The 24,222-nt window shown below is 52.4% G+C and overlaps 6 protein-coding genes across 6 annotated transcripts; 4 read left to right on the top strand and 2 right to left on the bottom strand.

Moving 5' to 3' along the window:
• Positions 1–2,124: 2,124 nt before the first annotated feature.
• On the bottom strand, positions 2,125–3,778 carry BP01DRAFT_333368 (Eisosome component PIL1/LSP1 family protein). The gene is made up of 4 exons (XM_025573124.1): positions 3,543–3,778; positions 3,335–3,468; positions 3,098–3,281; positions 2,125–3,041 (listed from the first exon to the last, which is right to left on the bottom strand). Exons 1-4 carry the CDS (start codon positions 3,658–3,660, stop codon positions 2,428–2,430), a joined length of 1,050 nt encoding a protein of 349 aa, XP_025435031.1. The 5' UTR covers positions 3,661–3,778; the 3' UTR covers positions 2,125–2,427.
• A 1,843-nt stretch (positions 3,779–5,621) lies between these two features.
• On the top strand, positions 5,622–9,356 carry BP01DRAFT_420759 (tRNA (34-2'-O)-methyltransferase regulator RTT10). Its single transcript, XM_025579476.1, has 3 exons — positions 5,622–5,780; positions 5,839–8,544; positions 8,592–9,356. The coding sequence occupies exons 1-3, from the start codon at positions 5,763–5,765 to the stop codon at positions 9,309–9,311; spliced, it is 3,444 nt and encodes a 1,147-aa protein (XP_025435030.1). The 5' UTR covers positions 5,622–5,762; the 3' UTR covers positions 9,312–9,356.
• A 482-nt stretch (positions 9,357–9,838) lies between these two features.
• BP01DRAFT_371232 (SGNH/GDSL hydrolase family protein) lies at positions 9,839–11,276 on the top strand (the record flags this gene model as incomplete). Its single annotated transcript, XM_025576655.1, has 5 exons — positions 9,839–9,936; positions 10,015–10,097; positions 10,253–10,499; positions 10,735–10,990; positions 11,073–11,276. The coding sequence occupies 5 exons, from the start codon at positions 9,839–9,841 to the stop codon at positions 11,274–11,276; spliced, it is 888 nt and encodes a 295-aa protein (XP_025435029.1).
• Positions 11,277–13,210: 1,934 nt separating this feature from the next.
• On the top strand, positions 13,211–14,616 carry BP01DRAFT_119664 (SUR7/PalI family protein). The gene is made up of 4 exons (XM_025570379.1): positions 13,211–13,234; positions 13,303–13,464; positions 13,523–13,978; positions 14,043–14,616. The coding sequence occupies exons 2-4, from the start codon at positions 13,327–13,329 to the stop codon at positions 14,448–14,450; spliced, it is 1,002 nt and encodes a 333-aa protein (XP_025435028.1). The 5' UTR covers positions 13,211–13,234; positions 13,303–13,326; the 3' UTR covers positions 14,451–14,616.
• A 1,346-nt stretch (positions 14,617–15,962) lies between these two features.
• On the top strand, positions 15,963–16,384 carry BP01DRAFT_388874 (uncharacterized protein; the record flags this gene model as incomplete). The annotated part of the gene is made up of 1 exon (XM_025577875.1): positions 15,963–16,384. The coding sequence occupies one exon, from the start codon at positions 15,963–15,965 to the stop codon at positions 16,284–16,286; it is 324 nt and encodes a 107-aa protein (XP_025435027.1). The 3' UTR covers positions 16,287–16,384.
• Positions 16,385–17,741: 1,357 nt separating this feature from the next.
• BP01DRAFT_388873 (uncharacterized protein) lies at positions 17,742–24,026 on the bottom strand. The gene is made up of 2 exons (XM_025577874.1): positions 23,690–24,026; positions 17,742–23,632 (listed from the first exon to the last, which is right to left on the bottom strand). Exons 1-2 carry the CDS (start codon positions 23,837–23,839, stop codon positions 17,972–17,974), a joined length of 5,811 nt encoding a protein of 1,936 aa, XP_025435026.1. The 5' UTR covers positions 23,840–24,026; the 3' UTR covers positions 17,742–17,971.
• Positions 24,027–24,222: the final 196 nt, after the last annotated feature.

Genomic DNA, 24,222 nt, shown 5'->3' with positions numbered 1-24,222 from the left:
CAGTAGCTAACACTGCCTCCGGATACGCCGCGGATCTGCCCGTCAGAACTCCTCCGGAGCGATGATGATGATGATGAATCCACCCCCAGCAGGAATGGCGCCATCACGAGCGCAAATCACCCAAATCTGCACACCCACCCCCCCCCTCCTCCCCACGGGGGCATATTCTGTTGCTCAGACTGAAACTAGTTCGTACATCGTTCGAGTCACCCCACAAGTATGTGTCACCCATACCCACACCTCGGCATTCCTGCCCGAGGGTAACACTGTGAGAAGGGGAATGGGAATGGGGTGGGAGCAAGGGAGAGAGAATTGGAGTGGCGTTTGTTGCTACACTCTGAGTCTAAGTCCTAGGTTGCAGGAATCAATGCGGGAGTCGTGGGTAGGAATTGCACGGAGTACCTCCTTTGGTTAATCAAATCTGGGTGACTGCGATTGAACACATAACGTGTACGGGGTAGGGACTTTACTTTTTTCCACTAACCTCACGTACGACGCTCCATGTGTGTAGATGCGGTACACCACCTTTTCTTCTTATCTTTTTGATGCCGATGCCCAGGCTTGCACCTTCAGGGGTCATTTATTCTTAGCTGACCGACTAAATCACAGTAACTACCATTAACCAACTTCCCAACGACGTAAGCCTCGACATCGCCATTGTTCCGCGCCAGGCGAACCACCCACAGTGTTCTCTGGACCGGATAGCTTTAACGCGTAACCAGCGTAACCAGAAGTATCTGCTCCCGACTGTCCGACTACCAGTCCTATATAAGATAGATTTCGACCACGAGAAAGTCAGCCCTAGCCAGGAGAGACTGATGGCCGTCCGTGCCATGCAAGGCCTTACTCGCTGACTATAATATAGACTATACCAACACAAGAAACACAAACCCTTCCACCATATGTGCAGTTCCGGTAGAACAAGGCCGGAACATAGACTCACCAATCTACTCTAAAAAAACGCCGCGCAGTGCACATTCGAAAGACTAGAACCCAAAAACCCGGAAAGGTGACAAGTAACTTTGAAAAGAGCATAGTGTATTCAGCGCTTGTACACGTGAATCTAATGTGAGAGCGGCACAGGTGGTGCGTATAGTCATATAGTCATATAGTCATCTGCCTGCTGTCTTGCGGCTCGGCTGGTGGCGGGGACGGGCTCGGTAAACCGGGGCTAGTCGAGTTGTCGGGGACTCGGGGGATTCCACGCTGTACATCCTGTAAGCATGACTGGGTAAGTTAGTTAACTAGTTAGAGGCCCGGGCTGAGCGCGGAGACCACCGGGCCGGACTGAACGTGCACTGCCGGCAGGGTTGCGTCCGTAGGGTCGATTGTGAATTGCGCTCGAGACGCGATACTAGGCAGTACCAGACCAGACGGCCAGGGGGATGAGGGAAACCGAGGGAGGCGGCGGTGCGGCTTTTTTTTTGCGCCAGAGGATCGAAATTCGGTGAGCATTGGGCAAGTTTCGTGCATGAGATGCTGTCTGGTCAGGCTAGAGGTTTGTATTGCGCATCCAAAGCACGAGTCCGCCGTGTGGATGGTGAAGCTTCGTCAAGCGATTCAGAATGAGGCAGCCATTAGCGAAATGGAGTGGTTGTTTCTGCATGGTTCGAACACGTTATGTGGTTAGCAGGCACGAAGATGTGGTCAATTTCAATGGGGATTGAGGACTCGGTAAAGAGTTCCTGCTGCTCGCCTCCGTTCAGGGTTAAAGCGAGTTCGTCCATAGAGGCGACCTAGCTGCCTCAGACGGTGGTATGGTGGTTTAATCCTCTCGGCTGGTAGAGTGAGAATGCTAGACCATGGAATGGGTTCCCTCCAAGAAGGCTCAGTTAAGGAGACTCAAGACAGTTTATTCTTGCTCCCCACCTGTGGTCGGCTATGTCTCCAGCACCCATCTTCCATCTTCTACAATCCCTTCACACTCTAGGAACGATCGCAAGTCATTCAATTACTACACAGATCCTAGATAACTCGACTGCAAGCAGGACGAAACACGACCCAAGAAAAGGAAATAGAACACATCATGTACCTCCCCATCACCGCCAAGTTGGCACGTGGTATAGTATTACATTAGTCGATTAGACAGTAGAGGAAATCTCCCGCGAAATATTCTATCCTGTGGCATCGGCAGACGTGACCGCTCCCAAATTCACCTGCTCGGGTACACACCTGGACGTTATTCTCTGTTGCTCAGGATAGTCATCGGAATCGGAATCGATTAATCATAAATCATCCGGGGCGAAAAAGAAAAAAGAGAAACACATCAATGTCACAACAGCAACAAAACACATCAAGCGGGAATCTCGATGGACAGACATAAACCGACCAAATTCACATAATTAATGGAGTACTCCAGGAACCTCAAAAAAACGTAATGTTATCAACTGGATCCATTGACTGGAACCATCGCATCCTTGGGCGAGCTCATTCAACAGCTGTGACGGGCTCTCTCTCCTCCTCGCGGCCTCGAGTTTCACCGTCCAGAGTGCTGGCAACCTCCTCGCCATCTTCATCGTGGTGGTAGGATGAGTGCTGGTCAGCTGGTACCCACGAATCACGACCTAGAGGCTGGTCCTGGCCAGAGAGGTCGACTCCCTCGCGGCTCTTGTTCGCGCTCTCGCGGCGACGCTGCGACAGGGTGCGGGAGCGAGTGGACAAGTTGGATTTGACGGATGCCTTGGAGGTGACCCAGTTGGCAAGTGCCTCTTCACAATCCTGGATGATGGCCTTGCTAGCATCATAGCCATCGTAGGCGTGACGGGTCTCACCAGGGGTAACCGGCGTATCGTCGATCAGGTCCAAGAGGTGCTTGCCGTAGCCGGCGATCAGAGCCACCTTCTCGCAGTGCTCGCGGAGCGCATCGAATTGGTACTGGAAAGCGGCCTTGAGCTTCTCGCGAGTGATGTTGGAGAGCTGAGCCTCGGCAACCAGGGACTCGGCTTCCGCACGAACCAGTTCCTGCTCCAGAACGACAATGCGGGGAGAGTTGGGGTCCTTGTACTTGAGCTTGGCAATCTCGTCCGTGATCTTCTGCTTGCCTGTAGAATGTGCGATTAGTTTCGGTGTGCAACATCATCATTCTGGAAAAACCTACGGTCACGGCTGGGCTGAACCGAGGCTTCAATGTTGCGGATGCTCTTGATCGTCACACGGTACTGATCGTAGCGGTCAACAAATAGATCCTCCAGTTCTCCAATTTCGTAAAGAAGGACCCCGAGCTTGTCAGTGATATCAGACACATCTTCATCGCAGTTCTCGCCCCAGATGGAGAGTTGTTGCTGCTGACGTCAGTAAACTATTCCCTCGGAATATCGCACCCCTCATAACATACAGCAGTTTCCATGCGCTCCCTGGACACCATCTCCATGCTACGCATGACGTTCTTCTCCATCTTGACCAACTGCGAGAGCTTCCGGGCTAGATCTGGCCCGAAGGCGCCGGCGGCGTTCTTGCGCAAAGCATGGCCTGTACCTTAATCGTGTTAGCAGGATAGAAGTGGACCGTGACCGAGCTCGGGAGCCCCGAAGAGAAACACGCACCGAAGCCGCCCTTCCCGAAGAGTCTGTTCGACTTGGTGGAAGACAATGGCGGGGGAGGGTTCTCAATCTGCGAGGCAGTGGGAACGCGCGACTGGCGCATAGAATAGGTGCGATGCATGGTGACAAAGTTACTCGCGGTTATCGCGAAGGCTCAATGTGAATGGAAGGTAGGATGGGAAAGTGAGGATACAGGAAGGGAAAAATCGCAGGAAAGGATTGCGGTAAGAATGGAAAGTCGGGATCCTTTCTAAGGTCGACCTTTTTTTTGCGCAGGAGTGACGTGTGGCCGAGGGTGCGACGGGATGCGACGGAAGAGAGACCGATGAGTGTTGGGGTGGGAACTGCAACCGGTTCGAGATCTGGATCAGTGGACTGATGATCGACTAAAAAAGCCGTGGATTGAGCGAGGCACTAACCGATTAAACGATCTTTCGAGGATCGATGACACTGAGGATCCCCTTGCAGTTTGCAAGATAGAAGCACTAATTGATTGACTAGAGAAAAGAAGTGGGCGATTGCAACGCTCTGGGAGGCTGGTGACGTCGAGACTGCGGAGACAGCCTTAACCCGATTCGGTTGACGGAGTCGTCGGTCAGTCGGGCAGGAAGAGGGCACAATTGGAACAACTAACACTGCTGTCTGACTGAACAAATCACAGCACACAAAATAAATAAATTGTTCTCGATCAAGTTTCTCAATCAAGTCCACTCTGACACACACGAAAGCATTCGATCGAATTATGCAAAGCAGAAAGGAAAAGAAGAGAAAGCCAAATCGTTGAGGAAGGGCTGATATACTACCCTCCGTCCCATCGTCCCATTTGCGACGTCATCGCGATCCGAGAGAAACACCTTCCCCATATCTGATGTCATCGATCGCTTGCCTACGATGGACGGACAGAAGTTGAAGCTACAGTTCAGAGTTTGCGCGATGCAGTCATATCACGCCGCTTGGGAGCTAGTTCAGTCAAGGTTTGCATGGCTGCCCGAAATTTCTGGGTTCACCTCCTGTCGGTGAAGAAGGGAACTTGAAGATTTTCCTGCTCGTGCGATTCCCAGTCCCATGGAGATTCTCGGACCACAAATGATTCGCAACTACCCACCAAGCCGCACTTTGGAAACTAGAGCACCGAGATAAATTGCGAGTCTCAGATTTATGCGGGTCTATAATTTAAGCTCCTATGCCGCACAGATACAGTGTTCTTCGGTCGCATTGATCGACCGTCTCCGCATTCGGACCATGCAGCACCAAACCTCCTGCCATCGCTTGGCTTGGCAAAAGGTTCTGTACTGCAACATCATGACGAACAGTGGGGGGGCATCACCGCTTAGAGACGTATGACGATAGCTGAAAAAATTTTCCATGCAGTTTGGGAAGTGGATCAGGAGAAGGAAGCCATTGAGTTCTGTACCTCGTTGTCCTCAGCGGTTCATGGTTGTCCACCAACGACTTTCTTGGTGTGCCTAGTATTGTCCGAACAAACTGACCCCTATGACATCTTTGAGCGGCCAGTCCTGACCCTGCGAAGTCCCATCAACACAAAGTCACCGTGCTCAAAATTAAGCTTGATCCGCTCAGAGGTCAGCATGCACCTAGCTTCTCATCGACATCAAGGGCTCTGCTGCAGGACCTCAGCGCCCAGCACGCTATGCACGAAACATTGATCAGCATGTTTACCCCTGTGCCTGTTGATCGGTGTCTTACGACTACGGCTCAATCCGCTTATGTTTCAGATGAGCTACGCAAGCATGTGTAGCTCCTTACCTCGTGAGCCGTCAAATCATCGAGCTCCTAGAAAGCCCCAAGAAGCTTGTACGAGTAGATCTAGTATGGAACAAAGCGCGAGCACGGACATAACGAAACAAGTTGGAGCCTGCGGCGCTTCGCCGCGTTCCAGACAGAGCATCATCTAGTATTATCATGACTTGAGGAAAGCATACTGCAGTCAAGCTTAGCACAGGATACAGTAACTATAAGGCTTGCGTGATTGCTGTTGCCCTGAATAACTAAACGATTCTCATCGAGCGACAAAGGTCACGTGATACAGTGTCTGCATCGGGAAAGTGGGCGTTTAGCTTACCTAAGCATTCTCACAATGGACGGAAATTCTGGAATTTTGAGCGAGGGAATGATTCTCCACGCGGGGAAAGCCACCGCTTAGAGGTCAGTGACAAGCAATCTTAAACCAAGCGGACCCAATGTGTCGTGCTGGTAGCATCAATGACTTCCTCCCTCGAGGTGAGTGGTTGTTCGACCCATTCGCAGGCGACGGTGCTGTTGCTGATACGCATGCCAGCATATTGACACTTGTGTCCCGGTCACTGCGCTCAAGGCGCTGGCTTTGAATGACGTAAAGCTCCTTCTTCAGAGCCAAGGGACCTATGTCCGGCTCATACACGAGGAAAGCGGACGTCTGCTCGCCGACTTGAAAGTGTTCAAGAGGAATCATGTGCACGGAATCGTTGCGCTCGGTGGGCCAGAACAGGAACAAAATGTAGAGTTTGTTGCCTGGGGAGGGCAGTCCGTGCGAGCATTCAGTCTAAGCTTCGATGACAAGGAGCTGACTGCAAGCATACAAGCTTCAAGTCTAGAGTACCTGGCGCCGGATTGGATCTTGGCCGGATGCGCGCCTGACACGCATGGTGAAACCGAAAATGCTTACATGCTCACTGCTCATAATGCTCTCTTGGGAGTCCAGCTTGTTCGACAGGCCGGGGCTAAGTACGACAAGAGCATCGAGATTCGTCAACTTGTGGCTGGTGTGAAGTCCATCCTTTACTCGGCGAATGTTCTTTCGCTGTCCGAAAGCCATATTCTAGTGGCTGCTGGCACCGTCTTTGGTGAGATCATAGTTTGGTCGTGCTTCTTAGCTGAGGATGATTCCGCAAGTGCGAGTGGATCAATCCATCATTTTTTCACGGGTCATGAAGGGTCGATTTTCGGAGTCACAATTTCTCCTTTGATCCCTCGTTTGCACGGGGATCTCGATGGGCGACTATTGGCTAGCTGTAGTGATGACAGAACCGTTAGAATATGGGATATCTCTGACTGCGAGCGCACTTCTCGTCACGATACTCCCGCCTATTCGACCGACGGATTCGAACTGCGCGGCACAGGATTTGGCGCTGGAGTGGACGACAACGCGCTTGGGTCTGAGTCGATGCTCGTGAGTGCATTCGGCCACTTGGCCCGTATCTGGGGTGTCCATTTCTTGCCTATCAAGCAAGGCCCCGGTAAAATAAATCTGCTTTCGCGTGGTGAAGATGCTACATGCTTGCTCTGGGATTTGACCTGGGACCCATCCTCGGTAGACAAGCCCCAGTTTCAACTTGTTGAGACCATGTCCGTGCGTAAGCACACGGGCAAGCATATCTGGTCCCTTGAGTTGCGTCACACCAACACAAGTACATTGGTTTATACGGGTGGTGCGGATGGCGCTGTGAAGAGCTTCACCATCGAAACGCATGACGATGGAGATGTGACTCTGCCCAATCTTCGTAACCGAATCGCCACGTCGATCGATGCTGGAAGCCACGAACCTCGTGTTGAAACCTCGACTAAAGGGTTTGGATTTCTCTCGCAGGGCTCGTTTATTGCCACAACTGTGAGGGGTGAAATCCAGATCGGACGAATTGGCACTGGCAGCTCGAGTACACAGCATATCTTCAAAGAGACTCTGACAGTCGAGGAAGACTTGCGCTCTTATTCAGTCGTTACGGGCTTGCCACAGAGAAGTATAGCTCTTCTGGGCAACGCTCGAGGCTTGATACGTCTGTATGACCACAACACCGGAAAACTCACTAAAGTGGTTGATGCTGGCCAAAGGCCGGTGGGTTTGTACGCTCTTACGTATCAACCTAGCACAGCCGAGACAGCTGCGCATTTGTCATTTGTTGCAGTTTACCCTAAAGCTGAAAAGGCCGACCTGTTCTTGGCTACATTGCCAGACGGTGCGGAGCCATACGTGGATAGGGTCAAACTTGATCTGCCTCACGGCTTCAATGTGTCGACTGCAGCCTTGATTCATAATGACCAGTACCTTGCACTCGGATCCATGACTGGTTCATTCGCAGTCTACCCAGTTGTAGCCTCAGATGTTATCCATCCGGTGATGCCTTCGTGCAAGGTACACGGCCGCGAAGGGCTCAGCTTTATCACTTCCTTTGCGTCACTGTACGGGGAGAGGGGGTCAGAACTGCCATATTTCATGACGTGTGGTAGGAATGGAACCTATAGCATTCACGAGCTGGTTTTTTCGCCAGATCGGGAGCCCTCGGTTCTATTGCGAACACTCCACTGTTCTTCTCTTGCATTCAACTGTGAAATAGCAGGCGCCTATATCGACAGCGTCTCCCAAGATCTGATGTTTTACGGATTTCAGCCAATGGACTTTGTGCTTTGGAACGAGTCCGCGCAGACAGAAGTCGCTCGACACAACTGCAATGGAGGTCGACGATCGTGGGCGTTCCAGCCCAGCCAAGATGTCGCCTGGGCGGGATCTTTTATCTGGATTCAGTCTGGATTGACTGCACTGTCGATACAACCTGACGCCAGTCGAACATTGCGCTCTGGAAGCCATGGCAGGGAAGTCAAGGATATGTGTGCCACCCAGATCTCAGATGCCTTGGGTCCATTATTCGCGACTGGCTCAGAAGACACCAACGTAAGGATCTTCGCCCCTCGAGACCCACAGTTGGAGAGTCGCTGGGGTGCATTTAAATGCCTCCGACTTTTGAGAATGCATCATACCGGACTTCAAAGCGTAAACTGGTCCAAAGACGGCCGCTTCCTCTTTACCAGCGGCGGCTATGAACAGTTCTTTGTCTGGCGGGCGTGCTCCATCCCTCTGTTCGGCCTGGGAACCATGCTAGTCGGGGAGTGTCCTAAGAGTGACCCAAACTCCGACCTCCGAGTGACGAGCTTCGATGCTTTGGAAGTAGACGAGGGAAGGGCGGAGAACGGATTCCTCCTCTGCCTGACCTATTCGAATTCCACTATTAAGGTACCCACAGCCTCCACTATCCGTCATGTTCCGTACTAATCATGCAGATCTTCCACTACTCGCCGAACTCTAATGGTTGCTTTATCCTCCTCGCGAGTGGAACCTACATGAGCAACTGTCTAACCCAGGCCCGATTCATTCTCCGAGGGTCTACCTTGAGCCTTATCACGGCTGCGACCGATGGATATTTCACCCTCTGGAACTTGACTTCGGTTGTGGAGCGGTTCTACACGATTGCCTCGCCGCTCATTCCAAAGCAGGCGATCCCCGGCGCATCGATTGCGCCGGAGACTATCTCCTGCGAGAACCGGCACCAAGCCCACTGGAACAGTGTCAAGGCCATGGACCTGGCGGATTTGTCTGACACCTTAGCTCTGATTATCGCCGGCGGAGATGACAATGCGGTGACAGCCACTCTGATGGACACCTCCGGCGCCAGTGATGCGTCATACACCGTGACCATCCCCGACGCGCATGCAGCATGCATCACCACGGTTCGAATTCTCAAGAGCCTTCTCGACCAGGGCGACGGGGTCCGTAAATACGCCGTTGCTTCCTCGGGCAACGACCACCAAGTCAAGATTTGGTGGATCGAGGTGGATGCCAACAAGCACGGAGCCGAAAGGATCCGGATCAGTCTAGCGGCGGAGAGGTACAGTTGCGTAGCAGACATTTCGTCGTTGGATGTCATCAATGACGAAGAGTCGGATACAGCCAAGCTGATTGTGTGTGGGGCGGGCATGGAAATGTTGGACCTCCGGCTGTGAGGGTGGTTCCTGGACGATTGGATGGGGATTGCACATATACCTTGGATAGAAAAATTTCAGAACCTTTGAAGCAGAGTTGGTATCCTACTCCGTACTTCGTGTTGATTCCCAGTATCGAAGGGGTGGAGTTGTCCGTGCCCAAGCATCATGCCAGGCGGACATCCCGTTGCCAAACAGGTATAGACCGATACTCGTTGCAGATCAAAGCAGAGCTTGACCCCGCACCCCAGGAACAACAAACAAGCTGTAGATGTCGAGTTCAAGTGGTTGGTGGATTGGCTCACCCGGTTAAATTCGCGGTCCGTCAGTTCAATATCGACCAGCCTCTGTCCTGCGGTGCAGAGGCAAGGGTTATGGTAGCAGCTTCGGAAGAATAGCAATCGAGGCGTGAGGGGAAAGCAATGATTTTAATACCAGCAACATGCATATATAATGAAGGCCAGTGACCCCATGAGATTGGAGCTTTGGAGTCCCTGAGTCGCCCTCCTCAATTTCTTTCTGCCATTGAGAAGCCACAGTCAGTCACCATGTCGGTTTTCTGGATACTAGCAGCCCTCCTCGCCACTGCGGCGAGTGCTCGGCCATCGCCTCGAGCATTAACCGACCCAACCTACTTCTTTACCTTGTATGTCCTGTCTGTTTAGAAAGGGGGAGGGGGGCATGGTGGGTTCTTCAAAGATGATACTAAAAACCTAATTGGTAGTGGCGATTCATACTCCCAAACCGGGTTCAGCGCTTCAGGAACCCAACCTTCAGCTGCTGCACCGATGGGGAATCCAGATCTCGGTAGGACATTTTGCTTGTCGTGGCTATTACATTGGTCTTTGTTCCATCCCATTGCAGCTCCACCTCGTCTTTGTCCCTTGAGTTACTACTCTTCCCCAATGCAGCGTCACACACAATGTTGTTTCTTTCTTCACAGTAAATTAAGAACATTGCAGGAATCGGCACCACGACCAATGGCCCCAACTATATCGGCTACTTGACCACGCAAGAGAATGCGACCCTGGTCCTCAACTACAACCTCGCTGCCGGCGGCGCCACCATCGATAACGCCCTCGTCCCCGCCTACCCTGGGGACTTGGCTTCGCAACTCCGGCTGTTCGAGGATGTCTATAGCACCCAACCGGCCAGTGCCCCGTGGACCTCGAAGAACGCAGTGTTTGGGGTTTGGATTGGGATTAATGAGTTACGTTTCCCCGCCCTTGTCTCTCTTCAAGGTTCTTTTCAAGTTACCCCCCCCCCCCCTACTACTTATTCTTCTGGTTAACGCCAACTGTTGCTGTGATACCCTAAACACCTACCTTCAAACCTATTATGTATCTTCAATTCCTCAACATCCACCGACTCTTAAACCCCGACATCACAAATGCGGGGTGCAGGGGTGCGGTGTGCATGCAAATCAGCCCTAACAACCGCACAGCATCGGCAACGCATACGCGATCACCAACGCGGCAACCTACACCCCGCGCCTCATCGCGCGCCTTAAGGAACAAGTCGCCCAGCTCTACGCCAACGGCGGCCGCAAGTTCCTGTTTTTGAACGTCCCGCCCACCAGCCGCAGCCCCTTGTTCCTGGCCGAAGGGAATGCCACCGTGGCGCAGCATGCGGCGTACCTGGCGGTGTATAACCAAAACCTGAAAACGATGGTCGAGGAGTTCAAGCGGGAACATCAGGATGTGAGTTTTCCCATTTTTTCCCCCCCCTCTTATTTCGTGGGACAGGTGGGGTTCGAGGGCCGGTGGGCTGACTCGCTGTAAGGTCACCACTGTCTTGTATGATGCGTGGTCGTTCATGACGAAGATTCTGGACGATCCGACGGCGTATGGGTTCCCGGATGCCACATGCATCAATGACGATGGGACCTCGTGTATTTGGTGGAATAATTATCATCCGGGGATGAAGTACCATCTGTTGCAGGCGGAGGATATGAAGTCGCAGATGAAGGTCTTGGGTGGTTGGTAGTTCGTTGTTTCATAGTAGTGTCTGTTCAGGATGGACTGGGGTGGAAGGGACGCGTTGTGGGGAGGATTTGAGTGCGCGTTTATCGATGCAATTCGTTTTATAATTGCCCTGCTTAAGACCCTTCAGTAATCCTCTTTCATCTAATACACCTGGGCGGACATCAACGACAACATGAAGGGTCTGACCGATCCAGAAGACAAGCTCGTGTACGACTCGGACGGGTCAGGGACGTCAGGAACGTGCGTGTCGGAGACGATCGGCGCGGAACGGTTGGTGGCGGCCATTCAGTGGTTGAAGGATAACAATAAGGTAGGGTTCCCCGGAGAGTAGGCCGGTGGTGTCAACGACGTGTGTCGGACAGCGATCCCCAGAATGCTCGAGTACATGGCCAACAGCACGGATGTCTGGAAGGGGGCGACCTGGTGGGCAGCTGGTCCGTGATGGGCGGATTATATGTTCAACATGGAGCCGCCGAGGGGTCTGGCAGTGATAGCGGGGTGTTGGACATTCTGCAGCCATATCTGGGATGGTTGTATACTATGTACTAGTAACTATAAGTCTTATACATATATCACGTGACGTCATAGATGGTGGAGTAATTTCTGGTTGTCTGTGCTCTTCAGCCGTAAGGGATAGTACTGCGGCTTTACTAGCTTGAGATAGAAGAGATGAGTTGGTTCTTGGAGTGAAAAAAGGATGGTGAGTGCGCTGTGTAGTTCCATGGTTACAGTCAGTAGTAGGAAGGATGGAGGGGCATCCCAGAATAGACTGAGGGAGGCCTGAGACAGCCCACGTAAGCTTCCCGCTGACAGCCAAGGTTTGCCTGAGGTCAGTAACTCAGTTGTCGATCAGCCACTGCCGAGTGTCCAATCGTAACCAAACTCATTTCAGAAGGTTGAAATACTATATCACATTGGACAGTACAGTAGTTGCTCACAACAGTTTCTCTCGCAGCTCGAAGCTTACCTTGTAGCTTGCCTGTGTGGTCTGGAAGGGTGGAATGAGGCCGTTTAGTCCGGCGAATGTTCCTGGGGTGTTCCATGGATGCGGCCGACGAAGCCAAGAGCCGATGTGCGGGTGTCGAGCGAGGCTTAGACGCAGAAATTGCAGCGAGGGGTACGTACTCCCCTCGGATTGAAATGTTGATGTCTATTTGCGCCTGTCGAAATTGTCCTCGCCAAGCACTGAATGGGGGAGCCTAGAACATCCTCTTTTCATTTGTTCTGTGCCTTGGATGATGGGCTGACATCTCCCACTTCCAAGTCAGTTGGGATGCGAATGTCGTTGAATAATAATCTCGAGAGGAGATTGATGATCGCTTCAGGACGATCCACTGTGTATCAGATAAATTTGACCATCTGGAGCTTGGATCTTCGCAAAGGGCGTAAGCTCATATAGACTCCGTATTTAAAAAAAGTAGCTGAGAAGCTAGTGCTTCAAGGGTTCCTTGAGCTCCATACGTACGGTGCATTCGTTGATCGTAGTTCTACAGCAACAGGGTCTAATCAGACTGTCCTAAAGACGCGTATTAACGCAGCCACAATTGACTGACGTGGCGGTAGGGCTGGTGAGTCTCCGCCACGAGGGTCTGGCGGTGTCAAACAATCCCCCAAGAGTGAAGAGAGACACCCACTCTTCACTCATCCCGTGTTGCGGTGGAAACATGGGAAACATTGCCTTTTATCGAAATAGAAACAACCGTGGCGTAGTTGGTGTCCCACCTCTCGTGATTGGCTCGCTGATCGACTTGGCTGCTAAATTGACTCCCAACCATCCGCATTATTGCTGCTGCTGACTGCGCCTCAGAACTCTACATCATCTGTTGCTTTTGCCCGTCCCGATGATCCTTCGGCTCGCCCGTTTATTTACTTGTTTAAATCCCAGCCTTTGTCCGCTTACACCCAGCCTTCTTCCACTCACTGTTTTTTTCTTTTTTACCATCAACCTTCCTGCTTACGGTACTTTGTCCATCCTCAATTTCTCCGGACAAGTAAATTGGAAGACAACAGAATCATAACACCAACAGTCATCCATTTCCTCATCAGCCACTATGGGTAAAGGCGGTCGCATTGTCTGTATCTTCACCCCATATGCCCTCACTATCGCATCCTTAATATGTATCATCATGGTGGGTCTGGGCTGTACCAAGTCCAGCTCTAGTACCTTGAATGATCTCTACTTCTTCAGAGTATGTATACTTTGCGCGCCTGCATGCCCCTTACCGACCGGCACTGACCTCAATCCAGGCCAACCTTCAAAACATTACCAACTCAACCTCGTCGACGGCAGCGAGTATAACCTCGGCCATCAGTGACCTGACCGGTGTCTCCGACGGCGACTTATCATCCGCGTTGGAGGAGATCGAGAAGGAGTACGATATCGCAGACTTCTACACGGTCGGTCTATGGGGTTACTGTCAAGGCAACATCACCAACGGCAACGATTACAAGACGACCAACTGCTCGAAACCCGAGGCTGAATTTTGGTTCAACCCGTTGGAGGTGTGGAACCTGGAAGAGACTGGTCTCGAGAATGCGCTCTCCAGCAGCGTGAAGAAGGAGCTGAAGGTTTACAAGAGTGTCTCCAAGTGGATGTTCATCGCCTACGTGATTGCGTTCATCGCCACTATCGTCGAGCTGGTCGTGGGCGTCTTCGCCATCTGCAGTCGCTGGGGTAGCTGCGTGACCACTCTAGTTTCAGCTGTACGTCAGACGCATTCCCTGCATCTCTTCATTCCTTCCCCCATAACTAACCACTGATCCGCAGGTCGCATTCCTCTTCACGACAGCTGCCTCTGTGACGTCGACCGCACTATTCGCCGTCCTCAAGGGGGTCTTCAAGACTGAGCTGGAATCCTATGGCGTCAAGGGCCAAATGGGCAAGAACATCTACGTCGCCACCTGGCTCGCCGTCGCCTTCTCCCTCGGTGCATCTTTGTTCTGGCTCCTCAGCACCTGCTGCTGTTCCGGTCGCTCCCCCTACAACCACCGCAGCCAGGCCCGCGCCATCACCGCCGAGAAGGCTCCGTACACCTACGAGCCCCTCGGTCCCTACGGCCAGCCCCAGCAGCCTGTCTACAGCAACACCGCCTACCCGCCCCCTCCTCCCCCGGGTCACGTCCCCATGCAGCAGAATGGCCGCAGCAACGCGTATGAGCCTTTCCGTCACGTTTAATAATGTTGTTTCGCAAATTTCTTACCCGATTTTTCATCGAATGACATCTGGGAAAATGGCGTTTCGTTGGAGACATCCGGAGATAATGACCCCCATACACCACTGATGACTCGACTCACGCGACTTCTTGTCAGTAGCTGACAGTTGATCGGAGTTTGCGTTGGTCTAATGACTTTGATGCAAGCTGCACTTTTATTTGAGGGGTGACTACGTTTAAACTTGTTATCTCCTCGCATTCGTCTGGCTTTGTACATTGCCCCTGATCTTATTCTTGATACCTGCCGCCTGAAGGCATTGCTTTTGTACATATAGATCGGGAATTCACTTTGAATTATGACGATTTGGACATGCGCCTAGTAATGCCCAGTAGCGGATCTCGATAATAAACTCTTGCAACAGTTTCCTCTTCACAGCAGCCAGGAAGGAATGATACTTTTGCCTGGTGGTTCTGTCTCTCGGGACTTTTGACTTTGACCTTACCATCGCTATGCTTGATCGCTTCCATCCTTCTGCCTTCTCTGAAGCAGTTTCTCAGTGCATGGTTCACAGCGTTGAATTCAAAGGCGATTTTCATAGACGTCGTTCCTTCTTACCGTAGTTTCAATGCGGAGATTTGCATTCGTCGTCAGTAGTTCTAATTGGGAAGGCGCAGACTCGCGGGACTATAAACCCCCCCCTCGCCCCCGACCTCTCCCACTTTTTCTACTTCCACTATATGACAAGAGATGCAGTGCAGGTTCTCGAACATTGCTTCCAACCGATGGTCAACGTCTCGGATTATAGCAGGTATACTGAATATGTAGAACCAGCCCGTCCAAAAGTCCACAAGTTTCTGGACGGACAAGTTTCCGGTGGACTCTCTTCCGCTCCCTCCGCTCCCCTCACTTGACTCTATTCAATATCAAACGGACTTCACAGTCCGGAGTCCGTTCCTTACTCTCTATGAAGCGAGCCTGATCTACTTTTCTGAATAATGTAAAGGACAACGAACTCACACGCGCGATCTAATACCCAACCCGCTAATTTATTACCATAACGCTAAATCCGTCTTAATCACCGGATGCAGCAACGGAAGCCTCAAAGCAGCCATGGCTCGAGTCTTTGCTTACACTGCGCAACAAAGCCAAAGGCATAGAGCTCGTCGACCTGGAAGTGAGATCGGTCGGATCCATCCGCTAATGTGCCGAGGCTGTTGCAAAGCCAACCGCCGGACGACTTGACGTCCTCGTCAATACCGCCGGCGTCAGTGCCATAGTGCCGCTCCTCGACGCCTCTCTCGACGAGGCGAAGCAGGTCTACGACATCAACGTGTCTGGTGTACCCTCACAAACAGGATGTGGATGTCGCTGCAAAGAACGTCGTCGAGGATGTTCTCCGTGGGAGCGATATTTTTGTTCGTCGGGGCCAGGGCGTCGACGCTGAGTTGGATTTGCAATACGTTTCTTTCCTACCGATATTTTACTTGGGTGATTGATCGGGAGGTGGCTCTGGATAAGATTGGACTTTGCGGAGATGCGAAGTAGTAGTGTCGATGTTGCAGGAGTACAGTCGGTCGAGACAATCAAGGCGTGGCTCGATATTTTCCACCAGATTCCGGCTTCCACACTCATCGGCCAGCCGTTTCATTTCTGGCTCCACATGATTCTGTACCTCACCCTGTTGAAGTACCTCTCGAACCTTCAGCATCCCGACTGGGACTGCCAGGCGGTGCGGAACGCTGTCTCACCCCGCATGCTTCAAACGCTCGAGCTGAGCAGCAAGGAGCCGGAAATTCAGAGGGTTGACGACCAACTACTGCATTTCATATCCAAGCTGTTGGCACGGTGTCGTCTTTGAGCGGAAGCGCGGTGGGAGTTGGCCTCTCCGGTGCCAGAGGACATGGGCAGCCACAGGCACCAACACCATGTCCGAACCTTGATCAGATGCTGTGGATGCAGTCGATGGACTTGGGAGATGACCGGTGGTTTGAGGATGTGCTGAATATACCTGCGACATCTGAATAGGTGGTGTTCAAACTACGCGGACTGAGAGACAAGCAAGTTGGCACCTATAAGATGGAAAGCAGGACAGCTGGATCTGACAATACCGTCTTGGCTGGATTTACACCAGCACGGATTAGACCTGGCTGAGGGACGGGCGAGGCACCCAGAAGGTGGGCGGGAGCGGCGGGGACTGAGACTTGACATTGCAGTGTAGCCATCTTGCTGGTGCCCGGATCAGACAGCATATGCAGCGATTCACAAGGAAGGATGGGCTCATATTTCTCGATGATTCAGGAAGGCCTTATGCAGGATGATCTTGTGTGTGAAAGTTACCTGAACATGTTCCCGGCGGCGCTAAGCAGGTGAGCTTTTTTGTCCTGACGACCTTTGATCTGTTTTCTCGAACCGCTAAGGGCCTAATACCTCACTCTTGGACTCTGACACGATATCGGGGCCATCTGTAACATGTTGTCTTCGCCGAATCTTTCCGGCCTATTCGTGTTCTAGACGCTTCGGATCTCAGCGAGCGAGATCGAGGCCGTTGTTCTGACGGTGACGGCCTGCCTTTTTTCCGTTGATTGAAACGGTTTGGCCATTTCGCTTTAGTTAGGGCTAAGCTATACTCAATGATTGATCGCATTCGACCTCTCCGCTGAACTGATCAGACACGTGGCCCTGACTATATTGGTCTATAGTATGGCGTGTTGCGGCAGTGAGCAGGGCTGACGACGAACTCTGACGGGTTGATCAGCTGTAGATAACTAGAGGCTTACATGAGTAAGTAGTACTGCAAGCGACCTGGGCCTTTTGCTTTGTCCCAGCCTGAGATAAGCCGTTGCCTTTTTTTCTGTCTCCAGCTCCAACGATGATGGCTAACACCGACCCCTTCCCCCTGCCTCCCTTCCTCCCGACGGGGATTCCACGCCTGGGCTCAGATAGTCCTACATAGGTCACTTAATCTTCGCCTGGACCTCAGCTCGGTTTGATTCTGGGTAATACGTGAGGGTGAGAGGTTTCTCACCGGGCTGATGACACTTCATCCGTTTGTATGGGAAGAATGCCCGAGGGGGTGAATGACTGAGCGTACTGACTTGTACATCGAGTAGGATACAGAGAAAGGGGGACATAGCTGGCGACTCATTAGAAGTGATTAATCTCCACTTGTCATGCTAGTCTGCGCATGAAACCTTTTTCTGGTTCTCTAGGTAGGTACAGATGGCTCATTCATGGAACCATGAGACATGATTAGACTGCTGATAGTAGGGACTACTACGCATAATGCAATGCCACTAGCGGCGTTCAACCTATTCGCAGGAGAAACAGAAAATAGAGTACAATCTGGGTATCTTGACGCAAACAAGTTAACATATTATACACAGTAATCGAACCGAGCATTGCATTTCTGCCTTCACTGGTCGCTTCAGCGGACGGATCACAGGATACCATACAATACGATGCATGTTCCGCTCTGGCATGCTGCACCCATTTGCCCGGTATGTGGTATACCATCATAGAAATGTCACGAAGAGCCGCGAAAGGTCATCGATAGCCTGGGGGTTGAACCACCCCCTTCTCATCCACCGGGAGATAAGCCCCGCCTCGGCGATCACGTTCACTCAGAATCGCCTGGTCTGCGCGTACCCACTGTTTGAACGGTGTGTTGGGGTCGTCCGACCAGACCGGGCCTGTCGGACGCAGATGGCGCAGGGATAGGAACCAGTTTTCGTTGGCGTCGCTCTCCGCCTCGGTCTCGCTCTCTGGCTGCGCTTGCTGTTGAGTGGTGGCGGGCGACGACGACGGCTCGTCGCCCAGCTCGATGCTGGCGGTCTCATGCCGTTCGTCGATGAGCGCGGATTCATCGTCTTCTGAGTCAGTCGTCTCATTGGCGTCGGAATCGCTCGCGGTCCCGAGTTCGGAGTACGCTTCGGGCGATGCGGGTGCTCGTTCATTAGAGCTGACGATGTCTTTGTCATCGGCTGAGGGCAGCAGCTCCAGCTCGCTTTCCATCACAATATCTGAGTGCTCAGCTGGCTCTGCCAGAGCATGTTCGGCCGAATTGGCTGGGCCTTCTGCAAACGTGAAAGGGGAAAGCTCGGTATCGCTCTCTGCCTCGGCTTCCAAATGCTCTAGGTATGCTTCCGGGCCTCGTTCGGCAGATTCAGTTTCGCCCGTAAGCATAGCGCGCAGTTGCTCATCATCGCCCTGAATAGCAGCATCTGCGGGCTCTTGTGGCTCGACAGACGCTTCTCTAACAGATCCTGCTTCGTCTCGTGCAAGAATAGATTGCAGATCCTCGTCAGCGCTCTCAGTACCAGCGTCCGATTGTTCCGATTGTTCCATCAGAGGCTGCTCGACAGGCTCTTCGCCCTCTGCAGCAACGGAGGACGGCTGCTCAGGTACGCGCACCGAGTCTGACTTTCTGTCAATGAACACGGCATCTTCAAGTTCAGCATGAGATTGACCTCCAAGTTCCAGCTGGGTCAGCCCAGCTTTCTTGTCTGCAGAAACAAAATGCGCACATCTTGTTGAATCTGCTGTTTCGGTTCCTTGATCAATCGAGTCTTCGATGTCATGGGCAGTTGACTTCTCCTGTGGTTCCGGTCTCATTTCAATCTCCCGATTGTCATGATCTCCCATGGGCGTGTCTTTTGTGGTGGGTCCTTCTTGCTCTGCCAGCTCGGACGGGTCTCCTGTTTCGTTTGCCGCGTTGGTTGGCGAAAGATTTAATGGCATGGGATCTTCAATCTCCTGGTCGGCCATATTGATTTCCACAGTCAAGTCGTTTTGCTCTTGTATTGTAGGGGCACCGGACCCGTCACCTGCAAGAACAGATGGCTGCTGTTCTGCCGTGTCCACTGACGCAGATTTTTGGCGCACGGAGTCTTGCGTGTCTCGAAACCACGACTGCTCTTGTTTTTCTATTACCATGCCGACATCCTGGCTTTCGTGGGCAAGCGTGTAGTGGGAATTTTCCACCATAGATTCGCCTTTCTCACCTAGTGCCCCGGACCCTGTTAAATTTGTCTCACTTAACGATTCAGTGTCTCCTACCGAGCCCGCTTTTTCGGCATCCTGATCCTCTCTGTCATGGATTTCTCGAGTGGACAACTCGCTTGACTCCTCTAAGATAGGCGACTCTGTTTGATGGGCTGGAGTAAGCGATGGCAAGTTTGCTGTGTCCATTCCCTGACTTCTGTGGTCCGTGTCGCAGGTGTCTTCCGCAATCGACTTGTCATGCATTTCAAGCACGCGAGACGGTGCTGCATTCGCTGCAGAGATCGCTTCTGGGTGTTCTGCCGAAACCCCTGTTTCCGACTCCTGGTCGTCTAGGTGTTGCGTAATCTCTACATTGGATTTATCTAATTCGGATATTGTGACATCTCGTCTGCCTTCGACCTCGCTCATTTGACTCATCTCCACGTGCTTGGTCATTGTCGCCTCAGCTGCTTGCTCAATCGCAGTGTTGTCATCGATTTGCGACTCATGTTCCTCTGGCTCAGCTGCGTGGACAGGGTGGGCCAGTGTCGGAGTGCCATTCCGATCGGTGATAATATTGTCCTCGACTTGCGTTTCGTGCTGCGCAGGCTCAACGGCAGGAGCAGGGCCAGTCGCTGCTGGCGTGAAGTATCGATCAGCGGTGCAAGTGTCATTGACTAGTAGCAACTCGTGCAGCTCGGACTCAACGGCATAGCTTGATTCCACCAAGGTTAGAGTGGGCTCTCGATTAGCCATGAAATTATCCTCAAACTGTGAGTCGTGCTGTGCGCGCTCAGCTGCGGTGACGGACTCGGCCAGACTTGGAGTGGCCTCTCGATCGGCCATGACATCATCCTCCACTTGCGATTCGTGCTGCTCAAATTCAACCACTTGATGAGCACGAGACAGTGTGGGCGTGGCGTCTCCATCGGCGATGATATCCTCGACCTGCGATGCGTGCTGCTCTGGCTCAGCTAGATGGGTCGAGTCGGCCCTTGTCGGCGTGAAGTCTCGGTCAGCCATGTCAATGTCCTCGATTTGTGACCTGCGCTGCTCCGCCACCGCTGCTAATGCCCCCTGGTCTGGAGTCGGCGTGGCTGACTGAGACATACTCTCACTTTCCAGGCACGTGGACTCAGAGGTATCTCTTCCACTCAAGACCGTAGCCCCTCCATGTATAGGAGCATACTCCAGGGCAGACTCATAGACGCTAGCTGAGCTCGTCGGCACTACGAGCCGCTCCATTGACGCAGAGTCAGCAGACCCATCCGGTTCGGAGATGTCGTCGTGTGCTTGGCTTATGGTATTTCGAACACCTATTTTCTCAATAGACTGGGACTTGCCAGGTGGAGTGGGCGAAGACATTGCGGACGAGATGTCCATGTCAGCGTCGGAGAGCGTGCCTTGTCTCCCGGGTTCGACAGATTGAGCTTGCAAGCTGGAGAAGCGCTTCACAAGACTGCCAGTGAACGGGGTGTCTGGCTTAGGGGGCTGAGCAGATACAGGAGCAGGCAACTTCTGCTCATTGGCTGAGTCACATTGCGCTGCTGCACTCGCGATACCCTGGGCTGTCAGGCTTCGCTTTTTGTAGAGAGGGCGGGAAAGAGTCGATGTGAAATATTCCTCATAGTCCATAAACTTTGTTTCTGATACAAGGCTTTGCTCAACGTAGCCTGGAAAATCCTCAAGATGCCTAATAATGAAATCATCCCATAGGAAAGACCGCTGCAGATAGCCCTTATCTCGCACGGCTTGCAGCAAAGAGCAGAGTTTCGTGAAATGGTGAAAATCGCCGGTGTAGTTGGGATAATTACGACAAAACTTCCCATAAGTCTGCTCAGCTTCCCAGCTATCGGCGGCATCGATGCGAATCTGCCGATCCAATGCGGCAGACACCGGTTCTTCGGCTGTCTCAGGTGGCTGGGTTCGGGATCGTTTTGATGGACCACATGCATCGTCTTCTAGTGTAGACGCAGGCCGCTTAGAGACGACTCCCACGGAATGTCTATATGACGATTCCTCTTTCAGATACATGACGCTAGCTGTTGATAAACCACCAGTGTCCTGCGGCAGAGACAAGGGCGTTCCTTGAAGAGATCTCTGTGTTTGAGAACGCGGGATTATAACTTCCGGAATGACGCTCACTTCACGCAGACTTGGCCCACCTGAGTTGGGGACCACTTCCGCAGTAGAATAGGACGTAGGGTCTTGCGTGGGCAGACCTTGACTGCTCATTTGTGTCCCCACAATATCTACTCGAAATCGCACGTCGGTGCCCTTAGAGTGATTCTCCGCAAGACTTTGAGATGATGACCCCTTTTTGTCGCTACTTCCGACCGAGTTCAGAATTCGTGACTGAGACGATGATTTGCCTACGCCCGGGGACTGAGTACTGAAAGGCTGCACTAACGAAGCTTTGGTACTGGGCTCGGGCTGAGAATGGCGGGAACGTGCAAGGTTCTTCTCGGGCGTGTCCAAAACCTGCACATGATCCTGTGGAGCAGGTGCGGGAAGGGATGGACCAGAACTAGTTATTTCCCGCTCTGACTGACCGGCGAGCTGAGACTGAGACATCTCGAATCCAAGAGGACAAGGTACAGACGTATCCATCATTGAGTCATCACTATCTGCATCCGAGTCTCGACTTGTAACGTGGTCTCTGTCCGTGATGCTTTGCCAGGTAGGAAGGGGATCCGTCTTGACCTGGCCAACAGCGGCCCATGCCTTTTCAGGCACCCTGTTGGAAAGACCCTGCTGAGGCTTTGTGGTGAGGTCTTTTGCCATACTCTTGGGCCCAGGGTTAGGCTTATTTGTAGCTGGTACAACTCGCCCTGCGTTGCGCGGGCTCCCTCTTATAGGGCTACTATCTTCGGGCAAGGCTGGACGTCGACGTACAGTCTGTTCCGGTGAACTTTCTGACCACTGCGAGGTCAAAGGTTCACCTTCCGAGTCTGAGTCAACTCTTAGCGAAGGGCTTGATGGATCAGGTAGAGGCACTTCGATTGGAAGCTCCTTTGGTGTTGCTCTTCCCAGTATTCTTTCGCTGGTCGCACGGTTTCTTTGCATCACGAGTTTATTCCAATGCTCAAGAAGGCGAGGTGGGACATGTCCTCGGGGTGTGCTTTCACCAGGTGGCGGTGGTATCCAGCGGCGCTTTCCCAAGGCTAGTAAATCCTGTTGGTCCTTGGGTATTTCAATATCCCGCGCCTCAATCCGGATCCATCCCTTCCAAGGGTCTTCGAGGCACAGCCTTGGTTTCTCCAGTGGCTGCTTTACCCTGTTCACAGCATCTCCGGGCTGATTGGTAGTCTGTAGTGAAAGGTGAGCTCGTTCTTCTGTTCCCTTATGAGCCAAGTCTGTCGACACTGGGAGTTGCTCTGCGGACCCAGCATCTGTAGGCCTAGGCGTCCCTACTCGTCTGAGCAAAGCATCACTGCCCTTGGGGGAAGGCTGTGAGGCTATAAAAGACGGATTATCCGTTGGGGACGGGACGGGCTGTCGGGCTACGACCGGCAATGTCAAGGGCACGGGCCTGGTATCCTTAGTCCTAGCAGGTTCTGCCATAGACTGCTTGATGTATGATCTGCCCGCAGTTGCTGCAGATCCATCCCGGGAACCCTCATCTAAGGGGTGGGAATGTAACCGTCTCAGTTGTTCCGAGGGTCTATCAACCCTAATCCCAGCCGGCTGATCTAGCAGTGCGAGTAAATCATGAGTTCCTCCCAGTCCCTCAGTACTCATTGAGAATCGCGTAGTCTGAGCCTGACGAGGTGGGTGTACCTGGGACATAAGGCCGTTCTGGGAGGCAGGCATCATCTGAGAGGTTGGGAGGGTCTGAGAACAAAAAGAATCATTGATTCGAGGGGCAGGCGACATGATATGAGATATTGATAGCTTGGCATATTTGGATGCCTCCTGAATCAACTTATACACCGGAAGTTTTCGGAGGATCTTCCCTTGTGGAGGAATCCTGATCCTAGGTGAGTCCCATTCTACCCTGAAGCTTTGGACATAGAGATGGACTTTCGGGTTGAGCACGGTATACTCCAAGACTAGCTCGAAGTCTTCCAAATGAACATTGTATCCCCGAATCTCCTCCTTGCTGAACGGACGCTGCGGGTATTTCGTCCGGTAGTCCTCCAGCGCCTGTCGAGACAAGATCGCTTCGACTTGGGCATCTGAGTCGGTGACATTGAGCTTGGTTACGCGATAGTCATCGGTACACTACCGATACATAATGTTCTCAGTGTCTCGTCTTTTGTGAAGGGGAAGGTAGCTCACACTGTTCACCAATGCAGTCTTGACGACATTGTTCCGGAATCGGAGATTGCTCTGGTCGTTCTCCACGGGAATCCGGACAGAAGTCTTGCCTAGATAGGAGTCCAAGACGCGTTCTATCATCGATGTGATCCATTTCGTTGGGGTGCCCATTATGGAGGTGGGAAGGCGTCGGATGTGCTGCTATCGCAGCACATAGTCTGAATGGGAGTACGAATCAATCAAACGATCTGACATTTGTGTCTGCCTACAGGGGCACGGCGAGGATTATGCAAGCAGTATGGCATTAGCTGAGCTGTTTAAACCATCAAGGTGGCATAATGATTCACCTCGTTTGAGGTGAATCCCCTCAGCCAGACAGACCCATGCTTTTTTTTCTCTCAGCTTGATCGCCGTGTGACGCGAGCTCGGCCGATTTGACGCGTTTGACCGCCTTTCATTTCTGTGGCGCATGCCCGTGGTTTCCCGCATCGCACCAGCCACAGCCCCTCGCGGTGCCACAAACCACGTCATTGGGCAGCGGCACATGTCATGGG

This window comes from Aspergillus saccharolyticus, assembly GCF_003184585.1.
Source record: "Aspergillus saccharolyticus JOP 1030-1 unplaced genomic scaffold BP01scaffold_3, whole genome shotgun sequence".
NCBI lineage: Eukaryota > Fungi > Ascomycota > Eurotiomycetes > Eurotiales > Aspergillaceae > Aspergillus > Aspergillus saccharolyticus.
The sequence above is the reverse complement of the archived record's forward strand: the minus strand, read 5'-3'. Positions and strand labels throughout refer to the sequence as shown.

Coding starts and splice junctions, on each gene's coding strand:
- BP01DRAFT_333368 (XM_025573124.1), bottom strand. CDS start 3,660: ATGCATCGCACCTATTCTATGCGCCAGTCGCGCGTTCCCACTGCCTCG. Junction 3,469..3,542: donor CTTCGGGAAGGGCGGCTTCG/GTGCGTGTTTCT, acceptor ATTAAGGTACAG/GCCATGCTTTGCGCAAGAAC. Junction 3,282..3,334: donor GGGAGCGCATGGAAACTGCT/GTATGTTATGAG, acceptor TGACGTCAGCAG/CAACAACTCTCCATCTGGGG.
- BP01DRAFT_119664 (XM_025570379.1), top strand. CDS start 13,327: ATGGGTAAAGGCGGTCGCATTGTCTGTATCTTCACCCCATATGCCCTC. Junction 13,465..13,522: donor ATGATCTCTACTTCTTCAGA/GTATGTATACTT, acceptor ACCTCAATCCAG/GCCAACCTTCAAAACATTAC. Junction 13,979..14,042: donor TGACCACTCTAGTTTCAGCT/GTACGTCAGACG, acceptor ACTGATCCGCAG/GTCGCATTCCTCTTCACGAC.
- BP01DRAFT_388873 (XM_025577874.1), bottom strand. CDS start 23,839: ATGGGCACCCCAACGAAATGGATCACATCGATGATAGAACGCGTCTTG. Junction 23,633..23,689: donor AGACTGCATTGGTGAACAGT/GTGAGCTACCTT, acceptor ATGTATCGGTAG/TGTACCGATGACTATCGCGT.
- BP01DRAFT_420759 (XM_025579476.1), top strand. Junction 8,545..8,591: donor ATTCGAATTCCACTATTAAG/GTACCCACAGCC, acceptor CTAATCATGCAG/ATCTTCCACTACTCGCCGAA.